The 18,587-nt window shown below is 47.4% G+C and overlaps 1 protein-coding gene and 1 long non-coding RNA gene across 2 annotated transcripts in view; one reads left to right on the top strand and one right to left on the bottom strand.

Moving 5' to 3' along the window:
• CRISPLD2 (cysteine rich secretory protein LCCL domain containing 2) overlaps positions 1-18,587 on the bottom strand; it is a 66,983-nt gene that overhangs the window by 15,761 nt on the left and 32,635 nt on the right. Inside the window, exons 7-13 of the mRNA XM_032613878.1 lie at positions 16,595-16,735; positions 14,326-14,386; positions 10,636-10,702; positions 10,026-10,156; positions 7,846-7,889; positions 5,425-5,497; positions 2,957-3,032 (exon numbers count right to left, since the gene is read on the bottom strand). Coding sequence (XP_032469769.1) covers positions 2,957-3,032; positions 5,425-5,497; positions 7,846-7,889; positions 10,026-10,156; positions 10,636-10,702; positions 14,326-14,386; positions 16,595-16,735 — 593 coding nt within the window. The remainder of the gene's footprint in view (positions 1-2,956; positions 3,033-5,424; positions 5,498-7,845; positions 7,890-10,025; positions 10,157-10,635; positions 10,703-14,325; positions 14,387-16,594; positions 16,736-18,587) is intronic.
• Positions 5,505-13,463, top strand: LOC116744316. The gene is made up of 3 exons (XR_004347013.1): positions 5,505-9,298; positions 9,951-10,177; positions 13,314-13,463. It is a non-coding gene; the product is annotated as an uncharacterized LOC116744316 (long non-coding RNA).

Below are 18,587 nucleotides of genomic sequence, written 5' to 3'. Positions count from 1 at the left end.
TTCTCCGGCTCTACCTCAGACCCCGTGAGTCGGAAACACGTGGGGTGGGACCCGGAACCGTTTGAACATCCCTCTGGGGGATTCTGATGTATGCACGAGTGTGAGAATTTATCCAGCCACCGAGGGAGATAGGACAGATAAGAAAACTCAGGTTCAGGGCAGGGAAGAAGGCTTGTCCGCCATCCCGCGACTGGTAAATGTCACAGCTGGGGCTTCAGTCTGCATCTTCTGACCCAGACTTCGTTCGTAGGCTACACCCTGCTGCTTCTCCTGCCTGCAGCTCACCACAAAGTACGGGCTCTGTCAGCTAATGCGCTCCGGGGGAGCAGGCAGGAACTGCAGGCACTGTTAGGGCCCTTCGAAGGTCTGGAGACAACGCTCCCAAAATAAATCTCTCAGCGAAAGCAGACATTTTCCAAAAGCCATCATCATTTCCCAGAATACAGAGTGACCTAGAAACCAAGGCCAGAAAAGAACCTCTGAAATGGAGATAGCTTTCTCTTTCTCCCTTTCTTGCTTCCTTCTTTATTCTCTGAAGAGCTGTTTAAGCACTGACTACTGTAGTATTTTTGCTGATTTATTGTTTCAACAAACATGAATAGAACAATTATTGGGTGCCAAGCCCTGTCATGAACACGGTGCTTCCAAAAGCTCAAAACCCTAGTGAAGAAGTAAGAGACTGTATACAGGTTTTCAGCAACAGGCCTGTTCACACCTGTGTATTTATGAGTGTGGGTGCATTCTAACAAGGCACATCCTAAGGCAAGATACACCCTCATTTGCATCTCGCCTTTGCCACGTACTCGCTGTGTGATTTGGGGCAGCTTATTCTGAGCCTCACTTACCTTGTCTGTAAGATGGGGATAACAACACCTAGAGATGGTGTTTTTTAAGCGCCTAAAATACAGTAAAAAGGTGGAGAGTCTCAGAGTTGAAAGGCACCCTCATGCTAAAGACGGAAGAACTGGATTTCTTGTAGTAAAAGTAGCCTTGTAATAAAAATTACGAAATTTTCATCAAGTTCTCCTTGTATTTCTAAATTTGTTTTCTTTTTCTCTTTTCTTTTTCTTCTTTTTTTCTTTATACGTTTAGCTGCTACACTGTTTGGAGCATACAGATTGATTTTCATATCTTCATGAATTGTACCTTTCGTGCCACTGCATAACGAACTGTCTTGTCCCATTCAGTATGTTTAACTTTATTTTTATTTATTTATTTTTTTAAATTATTTTATTTATGGCTGCATTGGGTGTCTGTTGCTACGCACTGGCTTTTCCCTGGCTGTGGCGAAAGGGGGCCACTCTTCGCGGAGGTGCGCGGGCTTCTCTTGCTGTGGAGCACGGGCTCTTGGCGTGTGGGCTTCAGTAGTTGTGGCGCACGGGCTCAGTAGTTGTGGCGCACGGGCCCAGCTGCTCCGCGGCATGTGGGATCCTCCCGGGCCAGGGATCAAACCCATGTCCCCTGCACTGGCAGGAGGACTCCCAACCACTGCACCACCAGGGAAGCCCCCAGTATGTTTAACTTTAAATTCCACTTCCTCCGGTAGCAATACTGCCACTCCTGCTTTATCTGTTTGTTTCTTTGTATTTGGCTGGAATCATTTTGCCCATCCCTTTACACTTCAAGCACTTAAAAACCGAAGACGCTGTCTTTCAGTAGCAGATTTGGGTTCAAACATTTACTATAACAACTGATATACATTATTTTACTCCTTCATTAAACTTTCAGAACTCAATTTTGAATTAGTAGCTTTCAAGGAGAAAAAAAAAGACTCATTTAATCGGGAAAAGAAAAAAAGATGGGGGTGGGGGGGGGCAGGTAGCCACGAAGGTTGCTTTGACTTGGCAGAACTCAGTGACCTCACATTTACAGGACTCCAGAATAAATGAAGGCAGATGGGGCGAAGGTGATGGTCGTGGGTGAGGGAGAACGGGAAAAATGAAGGCTGAGTAAAAATGTCAGCTGGGGATGAGCGATGCTGATCTCATCATGGACTTTTAAACCTAGAAGATTTCCTGGACTAGAAAAAATCCCAGCTCTGGCTCATTCTACGGAGAGATAAACAACTTGGCAAGAAGATCAAATAGTCTGTTGGGCAGAACTATGACCACAGTCACATCTTCTGGATCACCATGTCCCTAAAGCCTGGACCACCGGAGGGAACAGACTACTTTTTGTAGGCCTCACTTCAAAAAAATCAGCCTAAGCAAACTAAATTATTATATATGGGACGGATCAACAACAAGGTCCCACGGTGTAGCACAGGGAACTATATTCAATATCCTGTGAGAAACCATAATGGAAAAGAATATGAAACTATATATGCATAACTGAGTCACTCTGCTATACAGTAGAAATTAACATAACACTGTAAATCAACTATACTTCAATAAAATTTTAAAAAACGAAAAGAAAAAGAAAAAATCAGGCTAAAGCTTCCTTGCTAAAGTTAGGAGGGAAAAATGGAAGAACAGACTCCAATATACTAAGAGTGGTTATTAACAAGTAGTAAATTGGAGGTAGTCTGTATTTTCTTCCATGCGCTTTTAGGCTCTGTGTGTACACAGCCACAAAGAAATGCAGTGAGTGCAGTGGATGAATAGCTTATAAATGCATCAGGAGAGCCAGAAGGGTTATTAATATCTGGGGGAATGAAGTGTGGGATGCATGGGAGCCTTCACATGAAAAAAAGCCCGTCAGTAGAGAAGCAGGATTCAGTTCACCAAACTCTGAAGCCCTCTGTGTAGGAGGAGGTACAACCTGTGTCCGTATTCACGAGCACACATTGGTGGAAGGTTCAAATATTTCTGTAAATGCAGAAACTAGGGCAAATGGTAGCAAAAATGAGTGATCTAAATTTAGCTAGAGGCACAGGAATGGGATCTCAAGTTTCTGATGTCCAGACCTTGGAATGTGGTTTCTGTGGGGTGGCAGCTGAAAAGGCCAGAATACTCACGTCTGCATAGATGTTGGTTCCAAGCACGGGAGCCCAGTAGGACGGCTCATCTTTGCAGTGCGCCGGACAGTGTACTCTGGAAAACAAGAAGCATTTAGGTGATGGTTATAATCAGCAGAAAACAAAATTTCTTGAGAAAAGCAGCTGGCCCTCTTTATTTGAACATCAAGATTTAAGTACTTGGGTGAAAGGCAACTACCACACGGTTTACTCTTTAAGAAAAAAATATGCCTCTCCTACCCTAGCAGTGATAAAGATATTCTTCCTTAAAAGTGCATATAGAATTTTACAACCCCATACGGGGAGGCATAAATTGGGAGACTGGGATTGACATATATACACTACTATATATAAAATAGATAACTAATAAGGATCTACTGTAGAGCACAGGGAACTCTACTCAATACTCTGTGATGGCCTATACCTATATGGAATAGAATCTAAAAAAGAGTGGAGATAGATACATGTAACTGATTCACTTAGCTGTACACCTGAAACTAACACAACACTGTAAATCAACTATACTCCAATAAAATTTATTTTTAAATAAATAAATGAAAATTTTAAAAGCTGTAACTAAAATGAAGGAATTAAAGGGTTTTGGGTCATTTGCTGGTCGATTACTTCATTAAAATTGCTGGTTTACTCAGTGTACCTTAGTAATGCATGCTTTCTGTTTCTTTTTTCTGACCAGTCACTTAGTAATAAAATGGAATATCTTTATGGAAAAAAAAAAAAAAGCCACACAACAAGACATGTAGAAACAGCAAGGTGAAAGGAAATAAAAATCTAAGAGAGGGGAGTATGGGATTGTAAGGGGTTGTTCCTCCCATTCTTGGATGTTGGCTGGTTCATACTGTTGCTACATTATGGAGATTACAATCAATAGATTTTCAGAAAGGCCACGTCCCTGTGTAGCGGAGGAAAGGGCCTTCACCCCCGTGAGTCACAGAACATTCCAGGCAGGGGGCGCTGATAACCCGGGGCAGGAAGGGTTGGCTCACCGCTGCGTCAGTCAGCACATCCCTGCCATAGGGTGCGGGAGAGCGCCTCAAACTGGAATCTCTCACACCAGGAAAGAACACGAGCTTTACTTAAACAAAGGTCTTTTGTCTTTATCCGGAACAGGTGCACCATGGGCTGGAGCCCAGGGACCAAGGAACCAAAACGGCAGCCGGAAGCCCTCTGGCTTGTGAGTAGCAAAGGGGAGGGTTCAGGAACCCCATCTGGTCCCCTCATTGGCCCCCCTCCCGGGGCTCTTCCCTGCTCACTACCTCGGGGTTCTCCACCTGTTAGATTTTTGGTTTGTTTTGTTTGGGCCATGCCGCACAGCTTGTGGAATCTCAGGGCTACGTAGCCCAGCTTCTGACAGGATCTAACAGGTCCTTTGGAGACACCCCTCCTTTTGTTCTGATGCACCATCCTCCCCAAACCCAGCCAATTAAGGTTTGGGCAGACGCACGTGAAACCCACTCCTTAGCCAAACAAACTGCGGTACGTCCACAGAATGGAACGCCCGCCACTCGGCAACATGAAAGGATAAAACAAATCACCGATTCCCTCCACAACACAGAGGAATCGCAAAGCACTGGGCAGAGTGGAAGAAGCCAGGATACCCAAGTCTCCGTGCTGTGATGGCTCCATGTATATGAGATTCCAGAAAAGGCACGATTACAGGGGACAGAAAGGAGGTCAGTGGTTGGCAGGGATGGGGGTGGGAGTTGGAGGGAGGGGGGCGGACAGCAAGAGAACGTGCTGGGGTGATGAAAATGTTCTCTGCCTGGATGGCGGTGTACATTTGTCAAACCACATCGAACTGTATACTTTTAACAGGTGGATTTCGTTGTGTGTAAATTACACCTCCAAAAAGCTGAGTTTTAACAAGCTAGTTCTAAAGTGACCCACAGAAAGCGTAACAGATCAAGTACAAGAATCAAGGAGCTGATTCCAAGGGGACCAGGGGCACCCAGCTTCCAGAGTTCTCGACTGATCTGAGAGGCCAAGAATGACAGGTCCCAAGGTCTGTCTGGGGGCTTGGGAAGAGCCTGGCGGCAAATGAAGTCAAATACTCTCTCCTTCAAGTGGAGGTGACATCGAGAAGGGCAAAGCCATCTTTTCAGTTAAGTTCCCAGAGCGGGGCCCCGGGGCCTGGCTACACACGGGGCTCACCCAGAAGCTTCTAAAGATGTGGATGTCCTGCTGGGCCACGCCCGGAGATTGGGACTTGTTCCTTTAATGCCTCTCAGGCAATTCCAGTGTGCAGCCACGGCTGAGAACGAGGGGTCTCAGGGAGAGGTCAAGTGGGTCCTTGACTCGGAGCGCAAAGCGACTGACTTCCTGGGTGGACACACACCAGGGCCACGTCTAGAACTCAGCTGTGCGTGGCTCCGGGCAGTGACTCGCCACCCAACCTGGCCCTTCTTCTCTCGGCCCCCATGTTTGCCAATCCAGATGCCAGGGAGCCTTACCTTGGGCAGTGGGTCCCCGGCTTCTCATATGGGCAGAGCTGGGCCACGGTGGTGTAGCAGTCCAGGTCCTGCACTGTGAATAGGAACACGTAGGGGAAGGGTCAGGGTCACGGGCGAGCCTGGGCCTCAGGCTACTGGTCTGTGAAACAGGCTGCTGGACAATGGGTCCTAGGGGTTCCTTGGGCCCCCGAAACCGGGATGAGAGCTGGGATGAGCCCAGCAGGTGCCAGGCCCCAATGCTCCTGGCACCTCCCCCAGGGGCACTCTAGGGATGAGATAAAACCCAAGGCCCAAGCGTTTTTACAGGTCAAAGGTGTCATCACCCTAAACAGTTTTTCTGTGGGGCGAGCAAACTTTTCATTTGCATCGTGCATTTCCACCTTGAAGCCTCTGCCTCTACTTTATCCTGCTGGAGCCTCATGGCGGGTATTACACTAATTATACAGATGGGGAAACTGAGGTCCAGAAAAGCTAAGAGACCTCCTGAGGCTGCACAGGACATGGTTGAGGGTCCAGGTTTCCGACTCACAGCCTCGAGCTCTTTGCTCACACCCTTCCCAAGGGGCAGGTGACTCTTTCCTTCAAGGTCACATGTTGTGTTTTAACAACAGATGTAAGAAAGCGGTTCTAATACTGGCCACCTGTAGTCTCTGACAGCCTGTCCTTGTCCAGTCCAGGGCTCGGCAAACTCTTCCTTAAAGAGCGAGAGAGTAAATATTTCCAGCTCTGTGGGCCCTATGGTCTGTGTTATAACCACTCAGCTCTGCCATTGTAGCAGGAACCAGCCACAGACAATGTGGAAAGGAATGGGTGCGCACGGCCAGGTGCCACTAAAACTTTATTTACAAAACAGTCAGCAGACAGGATTTGGCCTTGAGGGTTGTAGTTTGCCCACTCTTGGTCCAGCCGATCACTTGGATGGGCCAGGGGTCCATGCAGCGATCCAACAAGGGGACTGGTTTACTACACCAAGGGTCTGCTATACAATGGGATGCTGGGGAAGTCACTAAAATGAGGTTTAGAAGTCCACTTAGAGGTATAGAAGACTATTCTTGATATATTATTACTTGAAAAAAAAATCAGGTTACCAATTCCATCTCAATTTTTAAAAACATATCAACGTATACATTACCAACGTATATACTCTTAATGCTGAGGGAGAAGAAACACTACAGATATCCACCAAAATGTTCAGAGCAGTTATCTCTGAATGGTGGAATTTGGGTCTTTTTTTCTTTTTTTCAACAATTCTCTGTATTTTTAAATTATCTGGAATAAACAGGCATTACTTTTGTAACGGGGAAAAGCTACTATATGGTTTTTTTTGTTCTTTTTGCGGTAGGCGGGCCTCTCACCGTTGTGGCCTCTCCCGTTGAGGAGCACAGGCTCTGGACATGCAGGCTCAGCGGCCACGGCTCACAGGCCCAGCCGCTCTGCGGCACGTGGGATCTTCCCGGACCGGGGCACGAACCCATGTCCCCTGCATTGGCAGGCGGACTCTCAACCACTGCGCCACCAGGGAAGCCCCTGCTGTATGTTTTTATAAAGATATCTAACCAGATATTCTTGTATCCAGGGCAAATGACAAGAATTGGTTTCCCAAAAGAAGAAAGGGTCAGTGGGCAAGGATCAAGGAGAGGGTCCAGGGGAGGGTGCTGGGTGGGGCACCCTGGCATCCCCACCTGCCTGAGACTATTCCAATCAAGTGCCTGGTCTGGGCAACTATAACCCAGACCCCAATTCTGGTTACAGCGTGCTCTCCTGTGGATGCATGCCACCCTGCCAAAGTGAACATCCCGGAGGCCATACAAAAAGCTGGGCCAGAGACAGCAAGTATGGGCCACGGACTTCCCCACGTTTCCCTCTCTTGTCCACGGCAGACATTACTAATCTATCAAGCTCCGTGCTCTGCTGAGCCCAGAATGAGGCCTCAGAATCCTTCTCAAAACGACGCTCCAGGTAGCCACTATCACTCACTAGAAATTGACACTCCCTATGCAACCTATTAGCTGCTCTAGACCCAGGCATTAGTACTTCTGTGACAGTCAGCTGGGAACCCATGCCTGTGTTTCAGGTTAGCTATCTAGGTCCATGGCCAAGTTCAGATTTTTTTTTTTTCACCGTGCCGCACAGTTTGCGGGATCTTAATCCCCAAACCAGAGATTGAACCTGGGCCACAGCAGTGAAAGCGCCAAGTGCTAACCACTGGACTGCCGGGGAACTCCCCCTTAGTTACGATATTTTAAAAAATTAGTTAAAGGATTGACCTCCTCAGGAACCTCTTAAACATCTTTACAATGCTGAGAGCAACAGCAGCAGACACGGTAAACATTAAATCAATAACTAAGAGGAATGAACTTCCAGGGAGACCCAAGATAACCTGCGTATTGCGGTCGTATGAGAAAAGACTGGCCAGCTTACCTTTTACCTTTGACACCGTGAATGAGCTGGAGGCCTTGTATTTGCTGTAAAAGGAATCACTAGGTAAATACAAACAGAAAACGCGTCTGAAAGTACACGCTTGTTCCTGCACTTATTTTATTTACAGCCTCAACTTTACATTTTTCTACTTGTTTCCCATCAGCCTGAAAGCCCTTGGGACATTCTAGAGCAGGATCTAGAATGAGAAGATTCTAGAGCAGGGCTCGTTAATCTTCTTGGTGCCAAGGATCCCTCTAGCAGCCTGGTACAGCCTACGGACACCTTCTCAGAACAATGGTTTTAAAATGCAATGATAAATTGAAAAGATTAGAAGGAAATCAGGTATTATTAATATCATCATCAAAGTATTAAGACAAATTTGTGTTAGCGTCATAGCTGTGCATCTTTATTAACGCACTGAAAACGGAACCTAGCGGCAGGTCTTCTAACTACTGTCATTTGGGGATCATGACAGCAGAGACTGTTTCAAGGTGTCTCCATCACATGGATTCCCACCCGTGAGAAAGTCGCTGGCCCTACGAGTGCTACTCAGATTGGGGGCTAACACCCACCAGGGAAGAAGATACCACATTTCAATTAGAGGTGAGTGAAACTGAAGTTTTAATTTGCTTTGCATTCACACACTCCCCGACTCTAATTCTAAGACGTGAAGAACCCCACTCTAGATGTAAAGTTGGCCATTGGAAGGGACCAGAAATGGATTCAGGACAAGGGTCCCAGGCAATGCAGGACCTGAACCCTTGGTCAAGCCCACAGCTCCATCGGTGGTGGGGCGGAGCTTCATCAAGGCTGGGGTTGAGGTCACCCAACCGATCTCTCCATGAATATTTTCTTTGCTTTCGTTTAAACTTCCTTGCTCTTTTTTTGTTTACATAAAATCCCCAGCTAAGACAGAAGAAGGAACATTGCAACACTGCCCGAAGAACCAGGCCTTTCCAAACAGAATGACTCATGTAGATTTTGAAATGTTCTGAGTGGCCTCACTATTCGGAAGGGACATGGACATGCCACCTTGTAACTATCACAGGAGCGTCTGCTGGGTGCCTTCCTGCTGCAGACCCTGGGATGGGCACTGACACGGGGGTCCCTGACATGCTGCCTCGTGGTGGGTTAGCTGGGTGTCAGCCCCGGGTCCTGCCATGGCCCTCATTTATAAATGAGAGTACTGCCACCCCGATGGGATGAAGAAGCCAGCCCAGGTCACGCAAAGGGAGAAGTCAGAGCCGGGTCTGTTTGACCCTAGAGCCCCCAGTGGGTCCCACCAGCTCCTGGTCACCTTATGCCTCAGATGCCACGGACAGATCAAGACACGGCCTGCCGCGGTTCTTCACGGTCCCCCCACCCCATCAACCCCCAAAAGTCAGAATGGCGAATGTGGTCTGCCCCGTCAGCCATCCACATACCTTGCATGAAAAACACCTTGCAAAAACAAGTAAGTATATTTAAAAAATGAAAAGCCTCGTTCTCAGGGGGAAAAAAAAGTGCCAATCAAGAATTAGCCTACGGGGTGGGATACGGAGGGTGGGAGGGAGGCTCAAGAGGGAGGAGATATGCGGATATACGTATATGTATGGCTGATTCACTTTGTTATACAGCAGAAACTAACACACCACTGTAAAGCAATTATACTCCAATAAAGGTGTAAATAAAAAAAAGAATTAGCCTACAAACTCAAAGATACCATCAGTCATTACTGAAGTGTCTGAAGAGTTCTCAGGGACAAGGAAGGGAGAAAAAGCAGGATTCAGAACTCAGATTGCAAGGCTATGCTTTTGAAGGTCATGTACGTAGATTATCTCTGGGAAGTGGGAATGAAGAGATTAGTATTTCTTTATTTCCGTTTTTCTGTATCTTCATGGCTATGTGTACATTTCATAATTAAGAGCAGTGTTCATTTTAAAATACGCAATAAGCTTTCCTAAAACCTACAAAAACAAACAAAAGAAGAAACAAAACTCAACCACATTAAACACACACACCGAAACCCACTGGGATTAAATAGGCTGAACGGCCAATAGGGGCGATTTCTGAGTTATGGGATTAAGGTCATCTTCAGTGTTTTCCTCCTTCTTTATATTGTTCAGTACTTTTCGAAGTTTCAACAGTGCTCTCATAAGCAGAAAAGAAGTCTTCAGGAACCCTGATCACCGAATAGTTACCTCAAAGACTGCACGCCGTTTCTCTCAGACTTGACGAAAAAGGGGACCTTCCCGTTCCTGGTGACGTCCACCAGGCCTCCCTTGTCGTCCAGGACCCCGTAGTGAATGGCAGCCCGGCAGATGCTGGACGCCTGCGGGGGACAGGTCAGACTGTAAGCAAATCTGAATTCATCTTTGTCTGCAATCATTTCCCCAAACATCCAAGATGTTTGTCCTCAACCCACAAAAAGTCGGGCCAGGGCTCACCCCACTTCTCACTCTGGCTGCACTCTATAACACGTCTTTGTTCCGGGGGTGCTTATCTCGAAGAACTCATCTGAGTTGCTTTACAAACCAAGAACAGGGACAAACAGCCCTTTCTCCCCATCCAGTTGGAGCATTTAATGCTCGGCCTAAAATGGAGACTGGTCTGCTCGAGGGTCATCCCCAGTTCCCAAAAGTGGCTTCACAGGTTTGTGACCCCAGAAACACACGTGGATCAGCTCTACAAAAAGCGGGGTTTGACTAAGGCGCAGAAAGAAAATCTGTTCCCCTGAAAACCAGCCACCTGCTTTTAAAACAGAGACAGGAGTCCACACAAGCCATTTAAAGAAATGCTGGCCATACTTACGCTTTCATAAAAGAGAGTCCCAAAGATCTTTGCCCTGTGCTGCAGGCAGCCTGCCGGGCACTGGTACCTGATGGAGAAGAAAGAAGATGATTTTCAGAGGTAAACATGTTCATGAAACCGCATTGTGAATTTATTGGGGTTTTTCCCTTCAACAGCTCTATTATTACATATAGAAAAGCATCAGTGATATAGCATGCATTGTTTGGAGCAACTCACAATTCACCCAGGCTGAAGTTTCTAGTCACACAGACACAATTAGATTCAACTTGACCTCCTTAAAGACTATTTCATGTGCTTCAGGTTCAAATTGAATAGATGGACAATTCTATGAACGGATAGACAATTCACAGAATAAAGACAAGTGGCTTCAAGGCACCAAAAAAAAAAAAAAAATCCTCAGATATCAGTCACCAAAGATGTGCAGACTGAAAGGAGTTGGCATTTTCCAGGCATCAAGGGTTTTTTAATAGAATAAAACTAAATGATGGTGATCATGTTCACAAACAACAGTTAATCTTTCCAGAAAGCCTTCAAAATTCATCCCTCAAAACCATAAACAAAACGAAAAGACAGCCTCTGCACTGGGAAAAAGTATTTGCAAATGATGCTACTGACAAGGGATTAATTTCCAAAATATACAAACAGTTCATACAGCTTACTATTTTTTAAAAAACCACAACCCAATCAAAAAATGGGCAGAAGACCTAATAGACATTTCTCCAAAGAAGACACACAGATGGCCAATAGGCACATGAAAAGATGCTCAACATCACTAATCATTAGAGAAATGCAAATCAAAAACTACAATAAGGTATCTACCTCACACCAGCCAGAATGGCCATCATTAAAAAGTCTACAAATAACAAATGCTGGAGAGGGTGTGAGAAAAGGGAACCCTCTTGCACTGTTGGTGTGAATGTAAATTGATACAGCCACCATGGAGAACAGTATGGAGGTTCCTTAAAAAACTAAAAATAGAACTACCATACGACCCAGCAATCCCACTACTGGGCATATACCCTGAGAAAACCATAATTCAAAAAGAGACAGGTACCAAAATGTTCATTGCAGCTCTATTTACAATAGCCAGGACATGGAAGCAACCTAAGTGTCCATCGACAGATGAATGGATAAAGAAGATGTGGTATATATATACAATGGAATATTACTCAGCCATAAAAAAATAATGTCATTTGCAGCAACATGGATGGACCTAAAGATTATCATACTAAGTGAAGTAAGTCAGACAAAGACAAGTATATGATATCACTTATATGTGGAATCTACAAAAATGATACAAATGAACTTATTTACATAACAGAAGCAGACTCACAGACATAGAAAACTTAAGGCCACCAAAGGGGAAAGCGGGGTGAGGGATAAATTAGGAGTTTGGGATTAACATCTACCCACTACTATATATAAAACAGATAACCAACAAGGACCTACTATATAGCACAGGGAACTATACTCAATATCTCGTAATAACCTATAATGGAAAAGAATCTGAAAAAATATATATATGTATAACTGAATCACTTTGCTGTACACTTGAAACTAACACAACACTGAAAATTAACTACGCTTCCATTAAAAAAAATTCATAACCCTTAATTCTGGAATCTCCCAAGCAAAAAGACAGAAAGTCAGACCTCCATGTTATTCCAACCATTTGTAATAGGGAAAAACTGGAAATAAGTCAGCAGGTGTCAAAGGAATAGCCAAATATATTTTTGTGTGGCCAAATGTCAGAGCATTAATGCAGCCACTAGAAATGAAGTTTTTGAGGAACAGTTATTGACTTTGGAAAACCTTAAGTGAAACCAGTAACGCACAAGATTGCATGACAGTATAGCCTAAGCAGTGCACAGAAACTACATAGAATGGTTCCTGACGTTCACGAGATTGTGGGACACTTATTCTTTCCTTTATACTTTTTTTGGGTTGTTGTTTTCCTGAATTACAATGAACAAGAATACCTTTTAAAGTCAGAAAAAAAGTCCAGTAAATATTATTTTTGTAAAAGCACCACGTACAGAAAACTGATGTGCCAGATGGTGGGACAGCTTCCAGGAGCTGCACCATGAATGTTCTTGTGGTCGCAGGTGGGCTGAGTTCTATATCTTGACTGGAGGCATCTAACAGTCTTCATGTGGACAGACCCCTGCCTTTTCCGTGCTTGGGGAGGGTCCCATCTACCCCCAACCCTGAAACTCTTTTGATGCTAACAACAAATGTTCTCCAGACCTTGTCATTTTTTCCCATTGAATATTCAGGCGTGATGCTCTTGTAACAAGCCTGCGGTTCAGAGGCACATCACCACCAAGGGGCAACTCGGGAGCGTTCTGGGAATCCCAGACCTGTGAGTTTGCGGAGCGGAGACCCCTTCCGGTGCGAGGGGACAGACGGTCGTTCCACCACCCTCATTGCCACGTCTTGCTCATCTCACCAACAAAGTGCCTGGTTCTACTTTCATAGTACTTGCTGGCCCATCGCCAGCTGCTCGTGGGATGACGTATGAGCCCCTTGAATATCTGATCCCGGGCTGCTCTGTCTGTCCCAGGACACTCCTGCCAAAGTCTGAGTGGTGCATTGTCCTGGCAAACCAGATCCCCAAGTCCCCGTGGTATAAAATAGGACCCTCTCTTTTAGGTAATACAATATACCTTCTCTTTTAGCGTGTGCTTTAAAGAACACGATTCACGGTTTCCCTGGTGGCGCAGTGGTTAAGAATCTGCCTGCTAATGCACGAGACACGGGTTTCCAGCCCCGGTCCGGAAGATCCCACATGCCATGGAGCAACTAAGCCATGTGCCACGACTACTGAGCCTGCGCTCTAGAGCCCGCGAGTCACAACTACTGAACCCGCGTGCCACAACTACACTACTGCCCGTGCTCCGCAACAAGAGGAGGTACCGTGATGAGAAGCCCGCGCACCGCAACAAAGAGTGGCCCCCGCTCGCCGCAACTAGACAAAGCCCGTGTGCAGCAACGAAGACCCAACGCAGCCAAAAATAAATATAAATAAAATAAATAAATGAAAAAGACATAAAAATGCAATTCAGCTTTAGATGAATGGATGCCAGAATCCATAGGAAGAAGAGTAAGGGCCCCTCCACCGATAACACAGTTTCCTGCCGTGAACCTGAGGACCTATGTAGGGCCGCTACACCTGTCGGCCACTCACTGCCAGAAGGAGCAGCCCAGCAGCTACGGTGCCAAAACCAAGCTTGTTCTCCTTGGCAGATGTTTTTCAACACCTGAAATGGACGATACTAAGTGACTCCATCAGCTACGTGAATTTGTTCAACGCTGGGGGACACGCAGGCCGCTCTTTGTCTGGTGGGACCCCTCGGGAAGCAGGCCGACTTGGATTCCACAGCAGCCGTGCTGGACCCGTCCACAGTCACACCTGCCCTAACGCTGCTGCAGCCCCAGTCGTCCCCGGCACAGAGCTCTGGGCTAGGCTGTGCTAGCTCTGGGTAACCCCTTCATGCAGAGAGATGGGAGGGAGCCCCCAGCCTCACAAAAACATCGGTCAAGGTCTCCCTGTCGATAGCACATCTGCTGCTGGTACACCTGGCATTTCTCCAGATGTAGATCAGCTGACAGATCACGATGTGACCCATGACCGAGAGCAGGTGCTTCAGAGGGCTGCAGGCAGCGAGACGGGGACGGGCCAGGCCTTACCTGTTGCACGTGGACCCTTTACATTTGTCCTTCATCTTGGTGTCACACCTGACGACTTGGGCTAGGAGAGAAATGCAGAAATACTTGTCAAGGCAAGAAGCGGGAGGATGAGTCTGAGTTAGAAGACCCCATCCCCGCCTCTGAGGAACTCTCTGGAACATTCTGGAATCCATGTCATAATGAAAGCAAGAGCATGGCCCAATGGCCGCAGGCTTAGGGTGAGGTTCAGATCCCAGACCCTCTTTCTAGCAGCACTGCCACCTTGGACACCTTACTTCCCCTCTCTGAGGTTCAAATTCTGCTTACTAACGGGGACGAGGACAGCATCCACCTCCAACGGTTGCTGTGAGCCTTAAATGAGAAAGTAAATGTAGGCTTGGAAGGGAGCCTGGCACACTAAGTGCCCCATAGCCTCACAGGGCTCTGGAGGGCGAGCCTTGTCCAGCCCGGTTGGCGGGCACCCAGCCATTCTCACCAGTGTCATCTCCCCGCCCCCAGCCAAGATGACTTTGCCAAGCTTTCCTTTTTGGTGTATTTTATAGGGACATATCAGAATCTTGCAGTAGTGTCACAGTTTGACAAAAAGACATATTACTTTGTAATGTTACGTTATTAAAGAAAAAAACAACTGAAGCGTTTGGAATTTCTGGACAGACAAGAACATCAGCGTATTTCCTGGTCAAAGAAAGCCACAGCTGACTGAACAGGCAGGAAGCCCAGGAGAAAGACATCTGAAGGCCCAGAGGATAGAGACTAGTGGGGGCTGAGGGCAGGGCAGGGCAGTTGACAAAATAGCGGAGGATTTTTGAGAAAGATGGGCATGCGCTGGCCTCCTCACTCAGGGCTGAGTCCCGTTTTATGCTGTGTGAGGTTTGGAGGGAAAAGAGAGACACCGGTGGGCAGAGAACCCACACTTGGTGCCGTGTCTGTAAGAAAATGCCCTCCAGAGCCTCAACCCTTCACTAAAGGTGCCTCATACACAGGTGAGCAGCGGAGGGGGTAATCGGAGCCCGGCAGGGGAGGGCAGAAAGAAAGGAGCGAGCCCTAGCAGGCGAAGCGTCTCGGGAGACCAGGCAGAAGAAGGTGCGACAGAGGTGAGCGTGAGAACACTAGGCATCTGGGGACTTCCGGAAGTCTCTGGGAGGACATCCAACTTCTGGCCTTAAGGGGGGTGTGTCGGAGGCAACTTGATGGTGAGCTCAAAGCACAGCTGACACTGGGTGGCCCCCGTTTACTGCAAATAATCCCCACAGCAACCTGACAGAGCTGCGACAGCTCTGGTAAGGAGATGTGTGAGAGTAACAGATGAGAACGTTGACATACAGCCCAGGAGGTTTGTCCCAGGTCTAGAATCCATGGCCTTGTTCCCTAGTAATTGCTGCAGTTCTCCTTCGTCAAGAACACAATGCCGGGCTTCCCTGGTGGCGCAGTGTTGAAATCCACCTGCCAGTGCAGGGGACACGGGTTTGATCCCTGCTCCGGGAAGATCCCACAGGCCGCAAAGCAACTGAACCCGTGCACCACAACTACCGAGCCTGAGCTCTAGAGCCCGCGAGCCACAACGACTGAGGCTGCGCACCACAAGTACTGAAGCCCGCGCGCCTAGAGCCCGTGCTCCGCAGCAAGAGAAGCCACCGCAGTGAGAAGCCCGCGCACCGCGACGAGGAGTAGCCCCCGCTGGCCGCAACTAGAGAAAGCCTGCGTGTGGTAACGAAGACCCAACACGGCCAAAAAAAAAAGAACCCAATGCCTCTTGTAAAATATGGACATATGAAATGCACAGGTCCGTATCTCACTGATTTAAAAAAATGCTAACAGAGGCATCACTGCTCCCACTTTATGGATGAGCACATCGACTCTCAAAGAGTCGGGTGACTGTCGGAGTCACAGGGCTGGTGCATGATGACCGCGGGGGCCAGGCTCCACGCTGCACGTTCATTCTCCCTTTGGGAGCCAGGCACTTCCAACAGGAACCCAATTTTAGCCCAAGTCCTCTTTGAAAGGACAAGAGAAGGTCTAACCTTAAAATACCTGCCGGGGGGAAAAGGCCACCCAAGCACAGCTCCTATAATGCTTCTTTTGAAATGACTTAAAAATATCATTTTTTAGAAACATCTTCAGGTTGTGCTTTTTGCAAGCTACACCCCACCCAGTCCCCTGCTGTTTGTCGTCTTGGAGACCTCTCAACCCACCAGTTTCCCTCCTCTGCCCACCCCAAAGAAAACTGCCCCCTCCAGAGGTGGCTGGCAGAAGGCAGAGCCCCACTCACTCATGTAGTTCACGGCGGGGGCTTTCTTGGGCTTCGTGGGTCTGATCACCCTCGGCGGGACCCAGATGTGCTTCTCTTCAGGAATGGGGGCCACTTCCACCTCGTTCATCTCGTCCGTTTCAGGTTTCTGGTCGTATGTCTCTTAATAGTGAAGAGGGAGAGAAAAGCAACATGCCGGGATTCAACCAAAATGCATTTAGGAAAAAATAGAGAAGCAATTTGGAAACTAAAGTTGTTCGAGGTTTGGCTTCACAAAGGGTCATTTCAGTGGCAAAGAGAAAGTTACATTTCAGGACACTGCTGGCCAGGTGGAATTCTCCCCGCCAAGGGGCGGTGGATGGCTCTCCGCTCACTGTGTTTGCTTTGGACACAAGAGCGGCTGGGCTGACCAGAGGTTAGAAGGCCCTGGCGCCCACCCCTGGATCATCAGAATGGTTTCTTGTCCCGTCTCTGCCCAAGGAAGCAGCTTCAGGAAGCCACCTCATCCTCTGACCTCAAACCGTAGCTGTCTCCGCTGAGGTGCCTCTGGCCCTAGGTTCTCACGGGAGGAGGGGTCCGCCTCATTTACACGCCGTCATGGCACACGAAGACCCTCGTCAATGGTCTTGGACCCCAATGCCCCTCACCACCAGCGCATTCTGCTTCCTTCCCCACTCCTGCAGGCCAAGATCACTGAACCTTTCTCTGCACTGAAGTTTCGAAGCCCAATAACATTGGAACCATCATCTAGAACGAGCCAAAGACCCGACTCTTGGTTAAAACACTTAGTTCTTCGGGTCCCAATATTTTCCCCACCCAAATATTATTATTTCTCCAACCATGACCATGACCTTCATGTTTCAAAACATTCTAATTCACCGAATACACTGCATTTATTAAGCATCGGTTTACTTCCAGTTTTCGTCATGAAAGTCAACTATTAACCACTCGCTGTGATATGTGATCAGGCCAGCTGGATACCAAAGCATAAATTCCAGCCAAAGTAAAGCAAAGTATTGCTGTTTGAGTTTGCTTGAGCACCCTTATCAAAGATGAATCAGCGCGCATCTCTGCTGGGGGACCCCCGCCCCTCCAAGGGTGTCTGTGGACCCGAGGTGGAAACCCCTGCCTTCCAAGCTCCTCCAATGAGAAAAGACAACAGATGTGTTTGGGTAAGAACGGTTTCAAGGAGCAGGAATGAAGCGCCCTCGCAGGCCTCTCTGTGTCAACGGATTAAAACTCAAGTCCCATCACGTGTTCACCAATCCCCAGCCTCATCCTTACTTCTTCTGAAGAGCAACAACTTTTCTCCAAAAAGCAGACCAAGGGTTTGCGTTGATACAAGCCATTCAAGAATATGAAGGGCAAGTGACATCTTCGCTGACGCTTTTCAAGGCTGGGATACTCTGCAGCTGTTTCACTGGCCGATTCATCACGGCACAACCACTACCCTGACTCATAGGAGGATGGACAGGATTTAAGCCGGAGGAGAACAGCAACCCTGAGTCCCAAGTTCATTATCAGAGCTCATGGACCTCCATGTACTGCTCCTGGACGGCGTGCTCACCACCACCCACCTCCTCCACCAGCTGTAAACTCCCTGAGGCCAGCAGTCAGCCTGCTTCACACCACACTACACCCAGCTCCCAAAACATAGTAGCTGCTCAAGAAAATTTGCTGAGTGAAGGATGATCGAAATGCCCAACAAATTCTGTCTTTGAATTCTTTGGGGGAAAAAAAAAAGTCCCAGCAAAGCTTAAAGACATTCAGGAAGGGAATTCTGAACACATCATTTGTAGCCAAACGCTATAGGTGAAATCTTTATGAAGACTCTGGGTTTGCAAACACCACTTGGGACCCAGCGGCTGTCTCTTGTCTGTCTTCCCGTCAATGTGGCTATTCAGGTTTGTCCTTCACTGAAAGCCAGAGCTGTCTCTGGAATAAGCTGGGTTTTCTTCCACTGGCCTTTAGGATTTTTATACCTCATAATCGTGGCTTTATTTAGCCAAATATA

Source organism: Phocoena sinus, chromosome 19, assembly GCF_008692025.1.
Source record: "Phocoena sinus isolate mPhoSin1 chromosome 19, mPhoSin1.pri, whole genome shotgun sequence".
Taxonomy (NCBI): domain Eukaryota; kingdom Metazoa; phylum Chordata; class Mammalia; order Artiodactyla; family Phocoenidae; genus Phocoena; species Phocoena sinus.
The sequence above is the reverse complement of the archived record's forward strand: the minus strand, read 5'-3'. Positions and strand labels throughout refer to the sequence as shown.